At 39.4% G+C, this 22,670-nt stretch overlaps 2 protein-coding genes across 2 annotated transcripts in view; one reads left to right on the top strand and one right to left on the bottom strand.

Moving 5' to 3' along the window:
- The window catches only part of dntt (deoxynucleotidyltransferase, terminal), a 125,078-nt gene extending 120,597 nt beyond the window's left edge, over window positions 1-4,481 (bottom strand). The window contains exon 1 of the mRNA XM_087179185.1: window positions 4,288-4,481. Within this exon, the coding sequence (XP_087035311.1) occupies window positions 4,288-4,481 (194 nt within the window). The remainder of the gene's footprint in view (window positions 1-4,287) is intronic.
- Window positions 4,482-11,308: 6,827 nt separating this feature from the next.
- blnk (B cell linker) overlaps window positions 11,309-22,670 on the top strand; it is a 22,657-nt gene continuing 11,295 nt past the window's right edge. The window contains exons 1-3 of the mRNA XM_023425930.2: window positions 11,309-11,520; window positions 11,797-11,859; window positions 21,342-21,388. Coding sequence (XP_023281698.1) covers window positions 11,452-11,520; window positions 11,797-11,859; window positions 21,342-21,388 — 179 coding nt within the window. The 5' untranslated portion in view covers window positions 11,309-11,451. The remainder of the gene's footprint in view (window positions 11,521-11,796; window positions 11,860-21,341; window positions 21,389-22,670) is intronic.

Raw genomic sequence — 22,670 nt, 5'->3', positions numbered from 1 at the left:
CAATTATAAAACCAAACTTCCTGGTTGGCCTACGTAAATATATCATCCCTGCGGAACTCTATAGAGCTGCTTAGTCAGGTGATAATTCTCTGTGCTTTCAACACCATGAGCAACCCCCTTCAACCAGTCATGTGATCAATTGTTAAAATTAATATATTGATTATAGCTGCTTAAATACCCCTGAAAACTTAGTAAGTATTTCTCTTAAACATAAGATGACAACAAATATTTAAAACTGGAATTAAGGTTTTAATAAACATCTTTATGTGATATTTCTTTGGAGTTGAACAGTGGTATTATCAGATTTGACTGTCTGTAGCCCAACAACACAGCCCTGAACTACCATCTGATTTTGAGAGAAATGTTGCAAAATTCTTCCCAGCGAAGCCTGCCCACTCAGGACCAGTGAGAGGAGCACATACAAAAAAACAAATACAGAAATCTCTTAGATGAAAGAACCTAAACTGTTCTAACTTTGGCAGAAAATTTTGAGTTTGTGTTTGACCTGTTCACTCATATAAGAGCTCGACTTGTTGATTTAAGTCATTATGTTTCTCTTAGTGCAAAATATAAGCAGAAAAAAGCCTTGATTCCACATTTACTGATTAGTAGGATTCACAGGAACTGGAAGATTCCCTTCGCTCTTTGATTTAACAAAATAAAATTTTCCTGTCTTGCTCTCAGCAGCCTTTAGAGAGCGAAACAGTTCAAGTGATGCTTTTGAAATGCAGCTCAGATCTCAGCATCATGGTCTTATCCGTGCTGTTTGGGGATCAACACTGGGTGAACAACAATCAGCACAGACCCTCAGTGCCTCCCTCCACTGTTTGATAGCTGAACTCATTCAACCAGTGCCTTCTACAGCTCCGCCGAGACGTTCAACAGACTTTTTATCATGGTCTCCTCCCCTCTGCTTCCTGCAACAGAGTCTAACTACCATACCCAATCAGAGCACCCAGCCGTGCATAATTACCCTCGCCACACTCCTCCTCTTCCTCTCTCCTGACGTGGGTAAATCGGTGGAAAGACTCCTTAAGGGAAGTCCCAGCAGAGCTCAGGCTGAGGCCTAATTGACCAAATCACTGGCGAAACTAATCCTCTGGCTGTTTGGCATACCAGTCCAGCCACTGATGGTCCGTGTTTAAAAAATAAAATCTTTCCCAGTACAAAGACATGGACAAAGAGCCTCTAACACAGACACATTTGAGGTATCTAAGGGGCACAAAAGCTTAAACTCACTGGCCGTGAACAGTTGTCTAACCATAGTAATAGAGACTTGGCTCTCAGGTTTATTTCCCTCTGAGATCACCAGGGGTTGAGTTGCTATGTTGGAACAAAATTGACGTTCACAGAGGGAAAAAAAGCATTGTCTCCTTGTGCAATGTTTACCAAGATATAATCCAGCCCCTGATTTGGATCCTTATCTTAACGCCTAGCCACACAGAATGTAAAACGGCAGATTGGCATGTAAATGAGCAAAAATGCAAGCCCAGCACCAGATTGTACTTCCCTGACTCAGTGGGACTCTGAGCCCAGACACAAGGACAGGCTTAAGTCAATGGTCTTTGATATGGAGAACTCTCTCGAGTCGTCTCTCTGTCCTGCTCGCCGGCGGCCACCCTCGCCATCCCTTCCAAAAGCGAAAAACAACAAGCATATCTAAGACCACGTATGTCCACAACAGATTTTTACACCAGGGCGAGGTTTCATCTGTTTGCCTTTCACAGCTGCTCCTATGAGCCATCTTTACCGAGATAATCACTGTAAGACGGTAGATCAAATTAATCAATAATGTAAAATTAATTAGATCAAGCTAGAATATCTATGCGTAATGTGTAAAACAAGGTTACAGATTACACTAGGACTTAGAAGCTTTACACTGCAACACAAGGGCAATGTTTTTTCTTTGTTTCCGGGTCTTTTCTAATCCGTTAGCTTAAGACAATATGAACATAGGCATCATGATCATAGTTGAGACCCTTTACAACTGAAAGCATTAAAAAGTCACACGGACGATGCGTTTTCAAACCAAGTCATGATGTGAACATTTAGCTAGCCAGCTAGCTACAGCTGATGAAACCTGCTAGCAACAGTGGGAACGTCACTCAAAAAAAACAACCGTCACCAGCTAGGAATGAGAATTCTGCTTTTGTCTATCATTGTCTGAAATTGAAGAAAAGTTGTTTTAGAAATGATTAAGAATTTAGAGCGGTAAATATACCCCCTCGATCACTGTAAAATACATACTGTGAAAACCAAAAGATGGACAGGCATAACAACTAAAGGAGATCTTAACCTTCAGAGTGATGGTTATATTCTAAATTGTGCTATGCTGTCAAAGGTCTGTGTGTGTGTGTGTGTGTGTGTGTGTGTGTGTGTGTGTGTGCGCACGGGCATGTTTCCTGCCGTTCATGAAAGAGCATTTATTGCAGCTCATCAATCAGCCAGGACAAACTTGTCGATATCTGGATCCAAGTTCATGTGCATCAGACTTGAAATTAGGACAAGGGGAGACATGGTGTGTGCATGTGTCATGTGTTCGTGTGTGTGTGTGTGAGCACGCGCGTGTGGGCGCGCGTGTGAGCACATGCCTTCATGCACAGAGGAATGCACACAGTGTATCAGACCATATGCTCAAGGCAGCGTGCCTATAACTTGTGTAAGTCTAGATAACGGGAGGTGTTGCTATCAAACTGCAGCTGATATCAGTTTTGTCGACTTGCAGAATTCATGTCAGTTTGAGGCAGGCACGCTCTATTTCCTGTCGTTGGTTTCAAACAATTGTATCAAGCCAAGTGTAACCGTAGGAGCGCTCAAGCTGTGTTTCTGGGAATGCTGCCATGGCCAAGCTGGCGCACGGCTGGCAGGCACACTTACTGCATGCATTTAAACACGCACACACACACACAAACACACACACACCTGCTAGTTATACTAAACTCATGAGGACCCTTTATTGACTACATATAAATCACATGCTAATTTCATCCTTAAGGTAACTTTAATTTGGAAAAGCAGCCCTCACTGTGAACGTCTTAAAGTCAAATTAGTTCTTGAAAATGAAACACACACACAGACACAGACACACACACACACACACACACACACACACACACACACACACACACCTGCTCATCAGAGCAGCTCAGAGTCAGTTTTAAGCTGCCTAGCTCACAATAACAAATTCAACTTTTCAAAAATGGGAGGCGGCATCAACGGCATGACAAGCCTGAAAGCAACCTGCCTCTGTTGCGGACGTCAAGCAGAGGACCTCCGCAGTGTTCACAGTTTGGGATTTAAAAGATACTTTCAACTGAAGATGGAGAAAAAATGAAGAAGGCATGCTGCTTCCATAATTACCGCACAATGGATGATTCATCACCACAAGAAACAAGCTCACCAAGTATCTCTCCTTAAGTGCAACTTAACAGAAAACTTTCACCAAACTCATTAAAAAAAAAAGTTTGTGTGGGCTCTGTTACCTTTCCTTTTTTTTTTTTTTTTTAAGTCTTCTCCCTGCCAACAGGCTGTAGCTGCGTTAGCCCATTTCTTCCTTTCCTAAACGTATTTATGTAGGAGCTGAGTTATGGCTCAGAGGGGAAAATCCACTAACGTGTAGCAGAGGCAGGATGGATGCCCTGGCCCTTCCTTAATTAAGTATTCATGAGTCAATAGTGGCTCGCTAACTAGCTAATTGAACCTTAACTTCTTAAAAAAAGGGAGAAGTTTTAAAGAAAATGCCACAAAGTATTAATGAATATCTCACTAGAGAGCTGGTCTTTTTAATTATGCCCTAAATTTTTTTCTTTTTTCTTTTAGAGGAATATTTTAACAGCCTGATCTGTCGTTACTATAAATATCTGGGGTGCAAGTTTAACTTTGATACCTGTGTATATACAATCCTTACATTATCCCAAATCATTTCTGCTTCTATAGATGAGAAATTAACGTTTAAGCAATAAAATGAGTTCATTTTACATTTACTAGCCTGGCTGCAAACAGTGCAGCCATGCTCAAACAGGCCTTTCAGTGGTATCATGACCTTCCATTTCATTAGGGTTAAAATAAGCCCTTGAAAGCCAAGGCCAAACTGTTCTGACTGGTACCCGAGCAAAAAAAAAACACAAACCCAAAAAATAGTGTAAAAAAAAAAAAGCCACCCCCCACCCCCTGCATCTCTCTAAGCTGTACATTAATGTGTTCTCCTGAGCTTCACATTCAGAAAAGCTTTTAAGCACCAAACCTCTGCTCAGTCATTGAACAACAAAATAGCAAGCTTTTTACAACCTGAGGATGTCTTCCACAATAAAGCCCTTTGACCTAGCCAGTTGGGTCAGAAAGCTTCTCCTGCTGCAGCCCATTTTCCTCTCCACCAGGTACAGTCTGACATCCTCAAACTTCACCCCCTCACGCCTTGGAGCGCCGGCTTCCGCTGGTCTCGACCTTTTCCTCACACGAGGCGCAATGGGAGTGTGGAACATCTCTTTTCAGAGGAGCTATCCGAAGTATTTCTGAACCTCTAGGAATTTCTGCGTAAGTGTGCTTTTGTTGTTGTTGCGTGCCACTTAACATCCACCTAGGAAAAACACCCACTTTGATAAGGCCCCAGTTGTTTATTTGACAGTTGTAGCTTTCCTTTTTTTTTTTTTTTTTTTCTTGCCTGATAGTGGGACAGTGTGACAGTTGGAGCAGGGTTGGTGAAAGTTGGCAGACAGGAAAAAGCTTCTGGCAACAGGTGTTGAGGATTTGGTGTTTACCAAAAACCACCTGCCAAGATCGAATGATTGAGGATGTGAGAAAAAAAGATGAAAACACGTTGTTGGCATGGCATTATTCACTTCCAGTAGTAGAAGTTTTTCTGCAAACACATGCGTTTGGAGGAAGTAAACACAGCCTCATCCAGTTGCTTCTTAAAAAGCTACTCAAAAGTTTTTCCTGCAGTTGTAACTCTACTGTCTTGGCTGGAGTCTCACTCCTGGGAGATGCCTGAGTCCTGGTCACCTCACAAACCCCTCACAGCTGTCCTGCCATGTCCAGTTCGTCTCGCCACTCACTGTCTCATTATGTCCGGACCACGTCTGCACCATCTGCTCCACCACTTTAATTAGCTTACTGCCTAAAATGAGAGCCTTTGTGGGCATTTCCCCCGAGATCCCAAAAGCTCATGAACGGCCTTTGCACACACACACACACACACACACACACACACACACACACACACACACACACACGCACACACACACAGGTATTGTATATGCAAGCCACTGATAATCAGGAACATTTATCCAGGGAATATGCAGTGGTCAGGAACACAGGCTGAAAATGGATTTAATCTGTTGAACTCACATATTCCTTTTGTTTCCAAAGAGGTAATTACAACATGATGCATCTGCTTCAGCAGACCAAATAGGAAAGATTTGTTGATTTAGGTGAAGGGGGGAAAAAAACATCATTACAGGCCTTGATTCTACATCTAATTACCACTTTGTTCATTTCTTCGCTTTAATAAGCACACCTTGCTTCTGTCTGCTTCACAGAAATTATTACACGGCTCTCATTAGCGTGGAGTTCCGGGGGTTAACGGGTGTCACAGGGCAGACGCCACTAATTGTTTGACGATTTAGCCCCCCAATCATTCAGCTGTATATGAGGGTGCTGGCCCCCATCCAGACAGAGACCGATGAAATTCGAACATCACTGAGACAAATGGCTCTTACACTGCCAGTAGCAATCACTGCGAGAGCAACGAACCAAATTTCCCATCTAACTTTCTACTCTAGCTCTGTGTGTGCATGATAAAATCATCTGATAATTAAAATTATCATACATATTCAGTTTATTCACTTTATTTTAATGTTAATTCTAGCAGATACTGAATATGTCAGGTTGAGAAAATGATGCTAACGACACCCAGTGGTTTAAATTCGATAAGTACATTACTACAAGTAATGTAGGCCACAATTTAGAGGTATTTGTACTTTATTGAATATTTCCATTCTATGCTGCTTTATACTTACACTCTGCTACTTTCAGACAGTTTTTTTCTTCAACAACAACAGTGTATTAGTTCCACCTCGACCAGATGTGAAATTGAAATGCTACATCTTCATTATTATGTCAGTATCCAATATTGAAATATAACACTAAATGGGGCCAGTGTGTGCGAGTGGGCTACTTCTACATGTGATAAGCAGCTATAACTGATATTTTTTACAATAACAATATATCAAATGACAATATGAAAACAATTCGACAATGAAAGGGGGACAGTCATAGTGATGAACCCCTTTTGAATCTGCAGCTTCCCTCAGCTTTACAGAGTTTTACAGTGAGTTTCAGCTCAGTGTTAAGCAACCCGACTCTTAACTTTACTGTTTTGGTTTTCATAGCGTCGTTTCTCAACCACACAAACCCACTGTCCACTACCTGCTTTGCACCAAACACCAGACAGATACAATTAGAAACCACTTAGTGAACATAGTGGAGCATATAGCAGATAAAGAGCCAGATATTTTCCCCAGGAGTTGGTAGAGACTAAAAACAGAGCTAAAAGATAGTGAACATTGAACTACTTTCACCATGCCAGCACAACTCCAAATTAAAGATAATGTTGCTCCTGGATGTGTAAATAAACAACTGTTACAATGTTAATTTCGTGACTGAAAATTGTGAAATATTTGACAACAATTTTTTCCATGATGAAGATGAGACACTGACAATACGAAACTGAAGTTATTAAACAATATCTGACGACCCAGCAAACAGGTACATTTTTTTGTTTCTAAGTTCTTTAAATAACCTTTAAAGAACTTCCCCAAACTAGCTACTAACGTAAAATACACAGCGATAGGAAAAGAACTTGATGGTGTCAGTGAGGCTTGTTTTAGATTAGCAGTCCACAATCTTAATCACAATCTGCATCCTGTTTCTGGTTTTGTTGTGAAAGATCTGACTGGAAGCTGTGATTCCTATCTTTGAGCTTTTGAGCATTTTGAGCTTCTTTCAGATGCTTGTTAGCTTGCCACTACTTTTAACCCATAATAATGTCTTTATGAGGTGTTATAGGTACATACCTCAATTAGAAAGTTTAGTGGCTGCTGACTTGCTCACCAGCAGGGAGGTCTCTTGTCCCGCAGAGGAACTGCAACTCCATCTTGGGCTACAGCTGGGGACAGTAGTTCTTGTGCTGCTCACGTGTCAAATCACTGGGAAGAATCAAACGGATCCTTTAGCTTGAAATACTTACAATACCCACTTCATGTTATGTCAGGCCACTGCACCTCCCAGTCCAGTGTGAAAGCTGTTTAAGCAAAACTCACCTATGCTAATGATGCTAGCCATGCCATCTACTAGCTAGCTGCTTTGTAGGCCCGCTGAAAGTTTTACATGAATGCTCCGAAACTGACAGGAGAACCAACCTGCGGGTGAGACGGATCCATCTTACCAGTCTGCATGGTGGCTAGCATCTACTGGCATAGAGCCGGAGGAAGTGTTGGGGGAGAGTGACATCTGAGCAGCCCTGATGAGACTGTTGCCTTTGCAACCCGGACTCAGATAAGTACTAGAGAATAATGTGATAGTTTATCACATTAAATTGATACATCTTATAATATTTTATGTGGAGTGTGTAACATCCTCATTTGAAAAGCTGGCACTGTCCGTGAATCACAGGACACCTTAGTGTAGTGTTGTAGTCAAATCCCGCGAGATTCCGTCAATGTTTTTTGTGAGACCCAATTTGGCTGAATAAAGTCCAGCAGCTAGGAGTAACTCCTTTGTCGTTATCCTTCCTTCATAAGTTAGCCTGAGAGCAAAGATACCAGAGTGGTAGCAATTATTCATTAAATCATAGAGAATTAGTCTTAAAAAGTCAATTTTTTCCTTTTTGTAGGGTATGTGTGATTTGGACAATTTACAGTATAGTTGCATCCCTGTACTTAAAGTTATGGCTACTTAAGAGTTACACCCCTCTATTAGCCTAGCCAGCTAAGTTAGCTGGGCAGTAGCCAGTTGACTAGTACCAGCTTGTGTTGTGTGCAAAGAGGTTTCAAGTATTTTATTCACAAATTTATTTAAATAGTAGTGTACAACCTATTATAAACACTAAATGTATAAGTATAACACAGTCCAGACAAAACTGAACATTATAAGGGGAGTATTTATTGCAGGACTGCTGTACCTTTCCACTAACTTAAATGTTCACAATGTTTCTGTCAATTAATTTTCTGATGCCTAAAAAAGATTAAAATGTTTAGGTCAAATGACTGTAACTAAAAAGGATGAGGTTGATTAATATTCAAATAGACCTTTGATCTGAGGACTAAGACAAACACAAAATTTAAAAATAGCTTTAAAAACGAACACTAATGTATGTCAATGTTGTGTCCACAACTTGTTTCTGCTGCCTCAAGTGGCCAAAATCGTTTTGCAGGTTTAAATGTATTTTGCTGATAGTACTTCAAACACCTGAATTTTACTTGGAGTCATTTTATTTTTGTTTTATTGTTATTATTAATTGGTTAAAGGGTCTAAATATCTCTCATCTATAGAGTTTTTCCATTTGATAGAATGGTGCACCCATAAAAAACATTTATTTCTGGGTGTGAACATTTCACTCAGTGTAAATATCATATTCTTTATGAAACAACAGAATATACAAAATATATACACAATGTGATGTCACATAGTGTGGAATTAGACGGATTAGTAACCTTATAATACATTTTGGCCACTGGGAAAAGGCAGCAGGAAAAGCTGAGAGCAAAACCATGCATATTGCAAGATTAATTAAACCCATTGGCTACACAGTCACTCACTTCAAAACTGATGCAGATTCTATTGAAGCAGGGCTTGCATGATGCTTTTCTGAGGTTGTCTGCTGTTTTGCAAATTGCGCTGTCATAGGTTGGTTGTTGGTAGGCTGTCTTGTAGGTAATTACGATGAGATGTGCATTTATTTTCATTTCTGTTTCTGTTAATTTCGTTCTCATGTTTATTTCACTCGCTTCCTGCCTGCATTTAATTCATTTTTACTCATGCCACCCGTGACCGCAGCTGTCTGCTCCTGCTGGAAACACGTTCGTTAGAGGAAAATCCTAAAACAATTACCAAATACTCTATAAAGCTGAGGGGAGCTAAAGATTTGAGTGTTTATCAGTTTCAAAACCCTTTCCACATTAGTTACATCGTGTTGTTTATGTAAAAGTGTTGACTAGAGTAAAGCTTTAAAGCTAAGTGTGTGAATAACACAAGGGAAGAACTGGATGAAAAGGGAAAAAGTGTCGTCCTCGTCCATAGATAGATAGATAGATAGATAGATTGATTTTTATGTTGAAAACATATAAATTCAAAACCTTGGTGCTTGGAGCAAACAGCATTGTTTTGACAGCTGTTTTTTTCTGTTTGTTCCCACAGCATGTCAAAAAGTGCCAGGTCCAGTAGGTTTGTGAATTAAATATTTTGGAATCAATAACCAACAGAGCATCAAAAAAGAGAAAACACACAGCCTGAAGGTGAGTCTTATTATCCAGTTTTCTTGCTGAGGAGTTACTGCTTTGTATCATATTATAATATTTCAGGTCGAGGATGCTTCCTAACAAAGTAAAAGACTGTATAGCTACTGATGAAATACGCCGCTTAACAAATAAAAGTGATAAGAAATGGTTTCCTTCTGTTTTATTTGTATACATCCTCATTCCTAGTTCACATATTAAGTGTGTGGCTGTGTTTTAAGGTTGTATTCGATAGCTATGGAGTTTTCAGTTTGGTGTCGGATAAACAGAGGACCAAACACATGCACACCATTGCTGAAAATAACTGGAACATGTAGATAAGAAGTAATGAAATGGTTGTAAAGTTGTAAGCCTCCGCGAACCAGCCAAGCTTCAGGAAATAGAGTCACAGTCTCACCTTCCTGTGTTACAGTGTCGAATAATGGTAAAAAGTGTTGTTGCAAAACATCATGATGTCACAGTGAAGTTAACCTTTGAAATTTTGGATATAAAGTGTCATCACTTCATTCTATCCTTATGGATTTAATTGTGTCATAATTAGAATATGAAGTTATGGCCAAAAATATGTTTTGTGAGGACACAGTGACCTTTGACCACCAAATTCTAATCATGTCATCGCTGAGTTCAAGTGAATGTTTGTGCCAAATTTAAAGAAGTTCCCACAAGGTGTTACTGAGATGTCACGTTCACAACCGTGGGACGCACAATCGGAAAACATAAAGCCTCTGGCCCTGGCTGTCGCCGGCGCAGAGGCATAAAAAAAAAAGCAACTGTAGTCGTCTGTGTAGAAAAGATGATTCTGTAGTTTGACAAAACAAATTAAACAACATCCGACCATTCATCACTGTCATACTCAGTTCCTGACTTAACGGAACAGTTGAATGGTAAATAAGCTTATTTGCTTTCTTGCCAAGATTTAGATGAGAAGATTGATGCCAATCTTATGTCCGTGCTTTAGTATGTAGTATGGATCCAAGATGATTCGCTTACCTTCTGAACACTCACTAATATGAGGTCACTGCAGTCAGCTGATCAAAACCACAACTTTTTATTTTCAAAGGTAAGAAAATCTTCATATGAGCACCTCTGATAAAGCTCATTCCTGATGAGGTTGTTGCTCATTGTGCTCATCTGTTGTCATGTATCTGTTGGGTGCATAAGTGGGCAACTTTTAGGTATCAACTCTCATTAAATCTTGGCAAGAAATTTCCCAAAATGTTAATCTGTTCCTTTGATTAAATATTAAATTGCCTCAGACACTAACCCTGCTTGGTACAGTATATCCATATGGCTAACATTAAGTAAGAAAAGGGCCAATCAGCAAATTCAGCAGCGGACCTTTGTCATCTCCAACACCGCATGACTCAGTCTGATAAAACAGAAAATGTAAGTTAAAAGTATTTTATCATATGTTTCGATTTCTCACTGAGGTGTTGGCTCTTGACATGCCCGATCACAGTCATATTTCTTGTACCTGAGATGCTAGTCAACAAAGAAAATACCCCATTTCCTCTCTTGATGAAAATTTCCAAATAACACACACTCTATATAGAGTGCAAAGATGTATAGTAAAATTAACACCGTGCCTTACGGTAAATGAAGCGTGCCTAAGATGGGACACTCTATTATGACACTTTTGTTTCTTAAGTGTACTCTATTTATAATGACTATGAGGAAGTTGTTGCTTCCCTTTTGTGGGTACCTCTACTGCAGTGTCAGCTACAAGTTTAGATTTTCTTTGGTTTTTTTAAGTACCATGAATTTCCACATTCCAGCGTAGACAGAGAATATCTTTTGGCTTTAATGAGGTGACCTCCCTGTGCGTACTTCGCCCTGCTGAAGCTGGCTGGTGTGTCAGTGCCGTGACGCGTGACTGGTCAGTCTATTACTGTACTTCCAAAAGCTCACTCCTGCTCTGAGGTTCCCCGTTGAGACAGAAATGAACCTGCCGTCCAGAGAAGAGTGCGAGGGGTGGGACCAGTCGCAAGTGGCCCTCTTTATGTGCAAGGTGAGTACAAGATGAAATGAGGCACTATCAGAAAGCCAGTGGATATTATGGAGGAGTGTTGACCTATTTTCTCCTGATTTAAAAGTTCACTTCTTCAGTAGTGGATGATGTTTGACAGCTTCTCATCATGCACACTATACACACTGTATACAACTCCAGCGAGTGTTCAAATAAAGTGATCATGACAGGAAGTGTTTTGGAATTAAATTCAGTAAATCTGTGTTTAAATGTAAATGTCAATTCAGGAAACTGAATCAATGTGTTTCCTGCCCTCAGAACAAAATGCAAGAATGCGCCAGCACTGTAAAAAGACTGAGAATTAATGGACAAAGACTTCTGGTGAGTCAATCTCTTGCATTTTTTTCTTCTTTCACATAAATTTTCCAGAAAACACTCTTTCCATCCCTCTTTGCCATTACATAATCTGCTAATCCAGTCGGGATCAGATCGGGGCTGTGGTTGTGTTCAATTTGTTATTCTAATTACATCAAAATGGACAAATCCTCCCAAGCAATCATTATTATTATTATAATTAAGGTATTAAAAACACCAGAATAATTACATTTCCTGGAGTTGTTTGTGCCTGTTTCGCTAAAAATAAATGAATAAATTAATAAACAAAAACTGAATTTTCAATGCCAAAAATTTGGTATGATTTTCACTGTTATTTTAGTTTATTTTAAGTCAGTTATGTTTGGAGGAGTAGATACATGAACCCTAAACCTTTAAATTTCTATTTCTTGAATAAATTGATGAATACATTTTAGATTGAATGAATCCTAAGCAGTAATATATAAATCTACAAAGTTGACAAACAGAGGAGAGTTTACAGGATATGAAACAGGACTAATGCAAACCCCCTTGCTTGGATTACTTCACATCAGTTTGTACTGAGCGATCCCTCTAATATGGAAGTAAGTCAGTTGCAACTTCTGCTTTGATATCATTCTCACTGCTTTGTCACATTATTCCACATTGTATGCACGATCTCTGAGGGCTGACACAATGAGTGCAGGTGAAAGCTGTGTGTGTCTCAGTTTGGGAGAGAGAGTGAGAGCTGTGAAGTGAATCAGGGGCCTATTAAAGCTGTGATCCCATACTTATTTCAGTTAAGTATCATTAAATCTGCTTCAGTCATGAGGGAGAAGAGGATTTTATGCAGTGAAATAGCTTAAGCACGGCTTTATAACTTCTTAATTTTTAGTATTTTGAGGGGCGTAATGATACCAGAGTAATGCACTCCTGTGCATTGGCCTCTCTCTAGAAGCATTCATTCATTTGCATCTTTTTAGTGGCCACTTATAAACACCTCTTGTCACTCTGACAAATGAAAGCTTCAATCAACACCTCTATTCATTCATCACTGACCATGAAGTGATTTCATTTCAGGTGGGACATTGCATCACTGAACTAGTTCCCCCTATCTCTCACAGGCTATTCTTCTCCCAAATATGCTCACTGTGGATTTTTACAAGTCAAAATTATGAATGTTTCAGAGCAGAGGCTTTGATGTGCAGGATCCCAGTGCAGAACTGAAAAATGCACATACATACAATATGTGTATTGACTCATAGATGCCATAGCTACAGATCCAGTCGGTACACCAGAGCTTTATTAAGCCCTTATAAGCACATGCTCAAGAATATTTCATAATGGCCGCTCAGCCGACCACACACACACACCTTCAGTTTAACCAGCTACAGACCTGTAGAGTATGGCTGTATGGATTTCACTGTCCACTTCTTTAGTCCAGATTCAAATATCTCAGCAGTTATTGAATTGCCAGGGAATTTTGTAGAAACATTCATGGTCCCCAGAGGATGGATTATACTAATTCTTGTGATCCCCCGGCTTTTCTTCTTCCACCACCATGAGTTTGACATTTGAGATTCAGAATGAAATATATCATCAATTATTTGATGGATAGCCTTGCATTTTGCTGCACATATTCTAAGTCCATAGAGGATAAATTCTGATGACTATGGTGGGTCCATACCTATAACCTATTCATTCAATACTACGGACTCATTATTTCCTGGTTGTAGCCACACTACTAATAGTGTGGCTTTATGGATGGCAATGTCAGTCAGACAGTCCACCATTTGGCCAAGACTAAAATATCTGAACAACGATTGGATGGATTGCAGTGAAAATGTGCAATATTAGTGGTACCTAAAGTATCTACTGGTACATTATGAATAGGTGATGCATTAATGAGGAAACATGAGAAACTGTCTCCACACCACCGTCAAGTGAGAAGTAAAAAAAAAGAAGTCATTGCAGCTAGAATGCTATAAATATGACTGGTAGCTGTACTATGACTGCTACAGTGGCTTTGAGAGCTCAATGCACTGCAACTCACGTGCTGCAAATACTCCCAACACAACCAAATACAGAAACATGCTACATGCTACACACTACATGCTAAACAACAGAAGTGCTTCCAGGAGGCACAAAGAAGTGATGAACCAGGCTGTTGTTCAGTGCTTTGTGACTTGTAGAGTTAAAAGCATTGGACAACAAGTGCGTCCCAGCCTGGTTCACTGTATTGCACTCTACTGGTACTATTAACATTAGCAAAGATAGTATCATAATGTCACACAAGATTTGAAGCTGCAGTTGTTTCAGATATAAGTTACTGAATGTTATGGAGGCACCACAGCTCTTCAGAAACACAATAGTTTCGCTACAACCATCAGACAGCACAACTCACTGCACACACAAGACCTATATAAAGCCATTTACAGTAACAGATTAAATGTACATTTCTTAAATGTGAACACACACACGTTTTCCCCATTGAATTTAAATGTAATTAAATAAACAGTTATTATAATAATACTGAACTCCTTAAACTGCTACTTTTATAAAAAACTGTTTTAGTTGTTAGTAATTGAAAAAAAACTGTAAACGGACAAAGGGTCTCTGAATCCCGAAATTGTATCTGGCTCTTCTTCTTAACCCCTGGCACAGACTCAAGGCCCCAGCCCTGCAAGCTTAGGCATTGGAGGACCTCACACCTGGTCCCTACACCAGGTTCTGCTTTTCAACCACTGGCAGTTTTTGTGTTTTTGATTTCTCACATCACGGTGGTGTGGAAACAGTCTCACATTTTTCCTCATTAATTCAAAACCTGTTCAAAATGTTCCTGTTGATACTTTAGTTAGGGATCCAAGGAGGGGTGCTTAAGTGTGGGTACACATGGAGGGGGACTAATTACTCCCCAGACCTGGGAGGAAGGAAGAGGGTGTTACTGGGTGGGACTCACACCTGGTCCTTGTATTGAGCTCTGTTTGTCAACCCTTGGTACTGTCTCCAGACCCCCAGCCCTTGTTGCTTGGGCATTGGAGAGTCTCACACTTGCTCCCTGAACTGGCCTCTGGTTCTCAACCACTGGCACTAGCCCCAGGCAGCCAGCCCTGTCTGTGAGTGACTGGGAGGGCCTGCTTCATTAATTAAACAACATGAGAAACTGTTTCCACACCACCATCAAGTGAGACAATGAAAAAACTAAAGCCAAGAGTTGAGAACCATAGTCTGGATCGGGGAACAGGTATGAAACCCTTAAAACTCAAGCAGCCAGGACTGGGACCTTGAGCCAGTCCCAGGGGTTAAGAAGAAGAAGCTGGTATGGTGACCAGGTGTGAGACCTGCCCACTCTAAAACAGACAGGGCCTAGACCCAGTTCCAGTAGTTGAGAAACAGAGGTGAGTTCAGGTGTCAGGCCCTTTAATGCCCAATCAGCCAGGGCTGGGAGCCTGTAGCCAATGCTAAGGGTTGACAAGCAGAGCCCAATACAAGAACCATGTGTTAGGCCCTCCAAGTCTAAACCCCAACTCTTCGTCCCTGGTCTGGGCTTTCTTTAATCCCTCTCCATGTATACCCACAATTAAGTCCCTCTCCATTTTTTTGGTCACTTCAGGCGTCTAACCTGGTCCCTGAACCAAGCTCTGGTTTCTAAAACCTGGCACTGGCTCCAGGCTGCCAGCCCTGTCTGTTAGGGACTGGGGGGGCCTGCTTCATTAATTAGGAAATACAGACCACTAACAGGTGAGAAAATGAAAAAAATAGTGCCAAGAGTTGAGAACCAGAGTCAGGATCAGGGACCAGGTATGACAACCTTCATAGCCCCAGTAGCCAGGCTCGGGGCCTTGAGCCAGTCCCACAGGTTAAGAAGAAGAAGCTAGTCACAGAGCTGCTAGCATGACTGACTCCTGACCCGTTAGGAGGGCTTATCTTGTTAGGAGTTGCTCCTATAAACTATTTATTTATACAATGTTTATCTGTACAGGGGCAAATACAGTACAGTTGCATGATCCAATGCCACATACCACAGTATTTATAGCCTAAGGTAGTTTGCAATGTCTGTCCATCAATAGGCATTTAAAATACATAAAACTCAACAATGAAATACATACACACACAAACAATTTAAAAACAACACTATAATAAAAGTAGCACATAAACCACTAAAACATAACAATATATAGTTGACTTGATGGATTACCTGCCAAAATTATACTCTAAAGAGAAAACACTGAGTATTATTTGTGATTTCTCTCTTTGTCCTTGTGTGTCCTTGTACTTTGTCTTTAATACACATACATCTTAGAAAAGTTTTAATATTTAATCATCAATCTGCATTCTCACAGTTTTTTATGTTTTAACATTTTTAGCTCTAAAATCCATTACTCTAAAGACATTTGTCAGTTCGAGGCAAGTTTTATCTCGGCTTTTCTGTTGATGAAGTGCGTTTCAGTAGGTGGTGCTCTTTACTTCTTCAAGCATGAGTGTTGCTGCTTATTGTAATTATCCAGTTCCTCTTCTGTTTTTTGGCAGAACAGAAAAAGAGCAGACGTTTTTTCACAGTTGCCTCTAGCAGTGAAATGTCACTTTCTTTTTCAGGAGGGTTTTACAAGAGAAACTGTAAACGCTTTGATGCTTCAGTATAGATCGAATCAATGCTGTGTTGCAAAGCAGTGTGAAATAAAACAGATATACTTAGGTGTATATTTATATAAGTTTTTTTTCTTCAAAAACCTAAAGCCACCCTCCACTCTAAAATGTGTTTTGCTTACAATTAGCTTGGATGTTTGCGCTTCACTGCAGAATGATGTGTGTGCAGAGTCTGTCACTACAAGGCCATTTTTACAATCTCTGAAGGGGTAAAGTTTGTTAAGACTCACGTACAAACAGGATTTCGTGACATCGCAGCTGCTTTGGAAACCATGCAAGCAACTTATGCAAGTGTGATGTTGAAACCTCTAGTGCCCATGTCTGACAGAGGGCTTTTCAGTGATGTAGGAGACAGTTTGTAATTAAGTTTTCTGTGGAATAATCATATCAGACACCAACATGAGAATATTTCTATGTCTAAAAATATGTCCCGAAAGAATCTTTATACCATTAATGCATCCCTTTGAATTTGATATATATACATGATCACATTATTCAAACTTATGCTTGCTACAAACGCAGCAGAAAAGGAGGAGGAATTGTTTATACTGAGTTGTGTTTGACTCATCAGGAGCTCCACTCAGCATGTGTCTAAGGGCAGAGAGGGTCTGAATGTCATCCAGAGAGTGTGCTGCTGCTGAGCTTTGCCTTTGGCTTACTTTGCATATTCATATGATGTTTATACAGTAGATGGAGCAAAGGTCATAAAAACCTTACGTAAATAGATACAAGTAAGTAGGCAACACAGATCTAAACTGCTGTCATAAGGCAGCATCAGGTTCTGCCTCAAATGCATCCTCTTCACATCACACCTACAATGTGTCCTCATCAGTTCAAAATTGGGGGAGAAAAAAAACACAATCTAATTCTGTCTGAGTGGTGGGTGGCAATGTACTACAGTGTACTACAGTGTGGATAGGAATGACAGTCAGCCAGCAAAGCAGAGATAAAGGTAATCTCCATCTTTTTGATGCCATGTTCGATCACACAGGTAGACAGATTAAAAGAGACATGTAGTAGATCAAAAGAACTGTCAGCCTCCATCTCTGTGATGCTGCGGCTGGTTTAGGAAGTCACTTTCAACGTCTGTGTATGACATCAACACTACAAACAAAGGCCACTCAGAAAAGACAGCCTATGCACACATCTATTGAAATAGAAATCACATGATTACTTTGTTGTTGGCATCAGACGTATACAGAGGAATGCTTGAAATACAAATGATATGTGCTTTATGGGGACGTTTTTTATGAATGTATATAGGGTATAGTTGAAAAGAGAGGGAACAAATACAATTTTCAAGAGAGATTAGTTGTTAATACAGTCCCAACTTCACCCTCACTAAATCTAATTTGAATTTTGACATAGTTCCCTTGGAGAGGAAAAAGAGAAAAACATTATTCTTAAAGGAACATTATTCTTAAGCCAGAATTATCTTGTAACACCTGTAATTTTGGGACATTTGGTGTGGATATGTGAACATGTGAAAATGACAGTCATGAGACCTTGCACAACTGCTGTGAAAGAACCAATGGTAATTTTGTGGGCATGTAGCTGCGAAGCTGCTCTCTGTATCGTGAAATGAAACTCATTATCAAGGAAAGCCTTAACAAATGTTCCTCATGTCTAACCCTCTGCTCACTGTTTGCCATTCCCACAGCAAGTCACATGTGAACAGAAACAAAAAGCGGTCATTCATGTGCCTGTTTTTGGCTGAAAGTGAGATATCACACTTGGTAATGTACCTTAAGCTTTGGCAGCTGAACACAGAGAATATGGGCCTCGGGTCATCTTATATGCAGAGATGACAGCAAAGACGTCTTTGAAACTCAAGGAAATAGATCTGTCCAATTGCAAATCCATTCTAATGTTAGCATATGGAGTAGGCTATATTAGGTTGTTTTGGAAACCATAATTTAAAGGAGCTTTTTGATGGTTTTGGTATTGCTTTATAGCTAACGTTAGCATTAGCAGCTGTTTAGTTACCAGTCTAGAAGAAATGTTGTGAGTTCAGCATCAAACTTTATTCCTTCCACCAAGAGCTGTCTCTAGCAACCATCTTACTGTGCTTCTATTTCTATCACTTCCTTTCTTCTACTGAAGTTAGCATGCTAACCAGCTAGCCCCATCTCATCACTTTCCGTTACCAGGTCACTGTAGTGCCCAGGCTGCCCTGAGGGAATAGCGCTGCTAAGAGGACGTTTTATAACCTCTTGTCTTGTAAACGCAACAGTGGCTGAAGTTACGTCCAAGCCTGAATGTCTTTTTACCCATGCTACAAACGTATCTCTATGGTTGGCAATGTTGATGTAAGCCAACAACTTTAGTACCAATTGAAATATCTCAACAACCTTTGGTTGATTGCCATGAAATTTGTTAAACATTTCATGGTGCCCAGAGGATGAATTTCCTGGACCCAAGCAGCAGGTTAAATTTATCATTTGTCCAATTAGTTTGTTTTGTTTAGTTTTGAAAAATGGAATCTGCAAAAGTATTTCCAGTAGCCTTAGAGTCAGTTTTTCATTTCAGACTTGCCTAGAAAGTATTAAATGTTGCATTTTGTTGTACACATGAAAGTGCTGCAAATAAAAGTGAAAACAGAGAGCTAGAGAGATAAGAGTATCCTATTGTTTAGCCCATTTAATGAGTTGAAGATGCTTTGTATTCCTGATAGCTTTAATTTCCCTCTGTTACCATGCTGGCTATTAAACAGGCCGACAGGTTGGTTTTAACACATTTCTGACTATGAGATTAGTAAAAACATTTTCACACAAAAGTCAAATTTCATGCTGAGCTGATTAAAAAAAAAAAAAAAGTGGAAGGGAAAGCAGCTCTTTTGGTGGAAAAAACTCTACTTCAGATTTAAAAGACAAAGATGTTGCTCCAGATGGGAGTGAAATTACAGGAGGACCAGCAAGGTCCACATAAAACTAGTATGTTATTACAGCTGCAATTAATTCTGGGGTGGGGGTGGAATATTACCCACATATTCATTCCGGATGGGATTAAAATCACTGACAAGTGCAGGTGATGTTAAAATCAGCCCACCTGCACTATTAAAGGAAGCAGGAAAAGATATAAAGACCAATAAAGCACACATTCAAATAATCTACAGCTCTATCTATATCACTATTTACACAGATCACATCATTGACTGCAAGAAGCTAAAGAAAACTGTGTCCACATATTAATTGGAAGTTCTAAAAACGTGTAAAAATTAAGACGTGATTAAGAGCGTTGTTTCACTCTATGAGTGAGGGTGATAGTACAAAGGAGAGGCTGCAGCTTGTAAAACCGTTGTGTCTCATTCGAACAAGCACAGACAATCCTATAAATAATTCAATGTGGGAGCAGTGCCTGAGTATCCACTGGGGCGGACTATTTGATATTTCATTCGGTGTCAAAAGGCTAAGTCTGATTTTATACAGATAGGATTTTTTTCCCCTGTAAGCCAGTGGGATGATCAAGTGTGTCTGTGAGGCCAAGGTTCAGTTCTTTGAAGGAGGTAAAGCCTTTCATATTAAGTGATCTCACTCTGATTTACAAATGATTAAACAACAAGTTTTTAAAGGGGGTTTTCACTGTGCTGTGGGCTACAGCAAATGCATGCTTTTCTTGCATGCATATTCACACACTAAGGTAATGGATTATCAAGCCTCCACCACCCCTTCACACCCTATGGAATACCTCTAATAAATTATAAACAGCTTTGAAAAACTACCACACAATCAACTGTAGGCATCTCAAAAGTACATTACACATGTTTCACAGGAGACACCGCACATAAAGAGCCATCCATACATTATTCATATCTCAATTAACTAGCCATATTAGACCCGTACCTCACACATTAACCTCTCCTAACAAGCTTTTATCCATTTGTTCATTTGACACATTACAAACTTAAAAGAACAATAAAGACTTTTACAAACATCTGTTGTCATGGATCTTCATCTCGTTACGACAAATATAAAACAGAATAGCGACAGAGCAAGTAACGACCTGGAGCAATGAATTATGAATGAAGAGGGAAATACATAATTTAGTGGGATTTGTTGCATATTTTATGGTAATCATTTTCCTTTCATTTATGAATCTGAATTGCCTTACTGTAACACAGACATTAAAATGCAACAAAAAAAAGAAATTACAATGCAGTGGGTAGTCAGTTAAACTTTTTTAAATGTTTGATGATTTTTGTGAAATTGTGTAATATGGTGATGTGTTTCTTGGTTAGAGGAGAAAACTCTTCACCTGAAAGTCAGCAGTTTTTATTCAAAAAAGGGAAATAAGGTCAAAGAAAATATAATACATGTCTTTATCTGTGCTTTATAGAGATTGTGTTTCCTGTTTTTTCTTCTATATAACACTTAGCTTCATTGTTGTCTTGAATAAATGAATAAAGACAGATTTGGCTCATTCTCCTGTTTTTGTATCATCAATGAGCTCTTGAGCAAGGCACCCAACCACCAACGTCTCCATGGAGGTGCTGCAATATCTGACCTACAAAACTGAAGTACTGCTAGGTATTATTATAATATATGTATGAATTTAATGTATGCACCCATCTCTGACCCTGCATCTCCCATATTAGCTCCCCAGAAATAAAATGAGGGTTACAAAAAAAAAAAAAAACTTAACCGTGCATTTGAAATGGCCTTTAGTGAGATGCTGCCACCTCCTGCTAGCTAGGAGGTAATGCATTTCTACAGCTGCTACCACCACTGCTCGGATGCATGTATTTAGTGAAGGTGACACACTTGCAGTATCATCTCTGCTATAAGGAATGTGAACTCTGTGATCTCTAATTTATCCCCAGCTTGTCACCGTGTGTTTACACTAGACTTTCTCTGATGTTTTCACAGAACCTGTCTGACAGTGACATGAGCAAGTTTAGTCTCATCCACCAACCGTAAGTAACACCTCTATACCGCTGTCATCACACACGTCAATCATACCCCACAAACCCAGCAATTCTTTTCTTTTGTTTTTGTTTATTGTACTGTGCTGTACTGGGTACTATGTATTGTATCATCTGCTGCTGCTGTCATGAGAGTGACACATTTCAGGAGCACAGAAGTTACTGACAAAACATAGAATGCTCCTCATACCGATTGGGATTTATGTTCTTTGTCATTATTTTTATTTATTTATTCAATTATTTATCTATTTTTAGTACTGATTTAGTATTTGAGTAATTTAAATGACATGATTATACATGAGGGCAATGTGCTTTAGGTCTACAAACCTCCATACTTCCAATACCATCCAAACCTTAATACTTAATAACAGGATACCTCAGAAATAAAATTATAATGTGCGTGTTTGTGTCTGTACATGCAAATAGTTTGTACATGTGTACAACACATACAGCTGGATTTGTGTGTGTGTGTGTGTGTGTGTTTGGTGTTTGTGTGTGTGTGTGTGTGTGCGTGTGTGCGTGCGTGCGTGCGTGTCTATGCAGATGTGTGTAGAGAGGTTTGCCTGTCTGACTGCACCTGCACATTTGTCAGCATGTTTGTTCTTGTTTGTGATGAATGTTCCTGTTCATGTATCCCCACGTGTATGCATGTTTATGTGAGCGTGTGTGTGTGTGTGTGTGTGTGTGTGTGTGTGTGTGCGTTTGTCTGTGTGTCTGTGTGTGTGTGTGTGTCTCACGTAAACTGACACTTTTAGATTGAAATGAGTCAGTCAGTCGAACTGGCACTTGGCATTTTATATGTAATATTTATAATTGATATATAATTAATAAGGACATTTGTGTCTGAAAATGCACCTTTCAGCTAAAATATGATGAAAGTAAGATTCAGTGTGAATTTATAGTTTAACACAAATTAAAATTATTACGAAATTAAAATTTTAATTTTTACAATGTAAAAATAAAAATCCATTTCCAAATCCATTTCACATTTTATCATATATGAGGTAAGATTTTTCTTTTGAACTCACTGAAAATTATTTATTTATCTTATTTTAATCTTGACACTAATGGTGGATTTTGATAACATCAGATTAAAATTGCATTTAAAAAATGTTGCACAGTATATCTTGCACATATATGGCAAATTAAATTTCGCTCAATCAAATTCTTTCAAAATATTGTCAGTCCAAAAGTCAACCCATACTTTCCTCTTTGAGTTCCTGTTTTTATGTGATTAATCATACACTGGTTGAACCACGAGGTCACATGTTAT

Source organism: Seriola lalandi, unplaced genomic scaffold, assembly GCF_002814215.2.
Source record: "Seriola lalandi dorsalis isolate HSWRI2012SDOR001 ecotype SW California unplaced genomic scaffold, Sedor1 jcf7180002054795, whole genome shotgun sequence".
In the NCBI taxonomy this organism is placed as follows: domain Eukaryota; kingdom Metazoa; phylum Chordata; class Actinopteri; order Carangiformes; family Carangidae; genus Seriola; species Seriola lalandi.
Note: the sequence above shows the minus strand (reverse complement) of the source record. Positions and strands in the feature narration are given on the sequence as shown.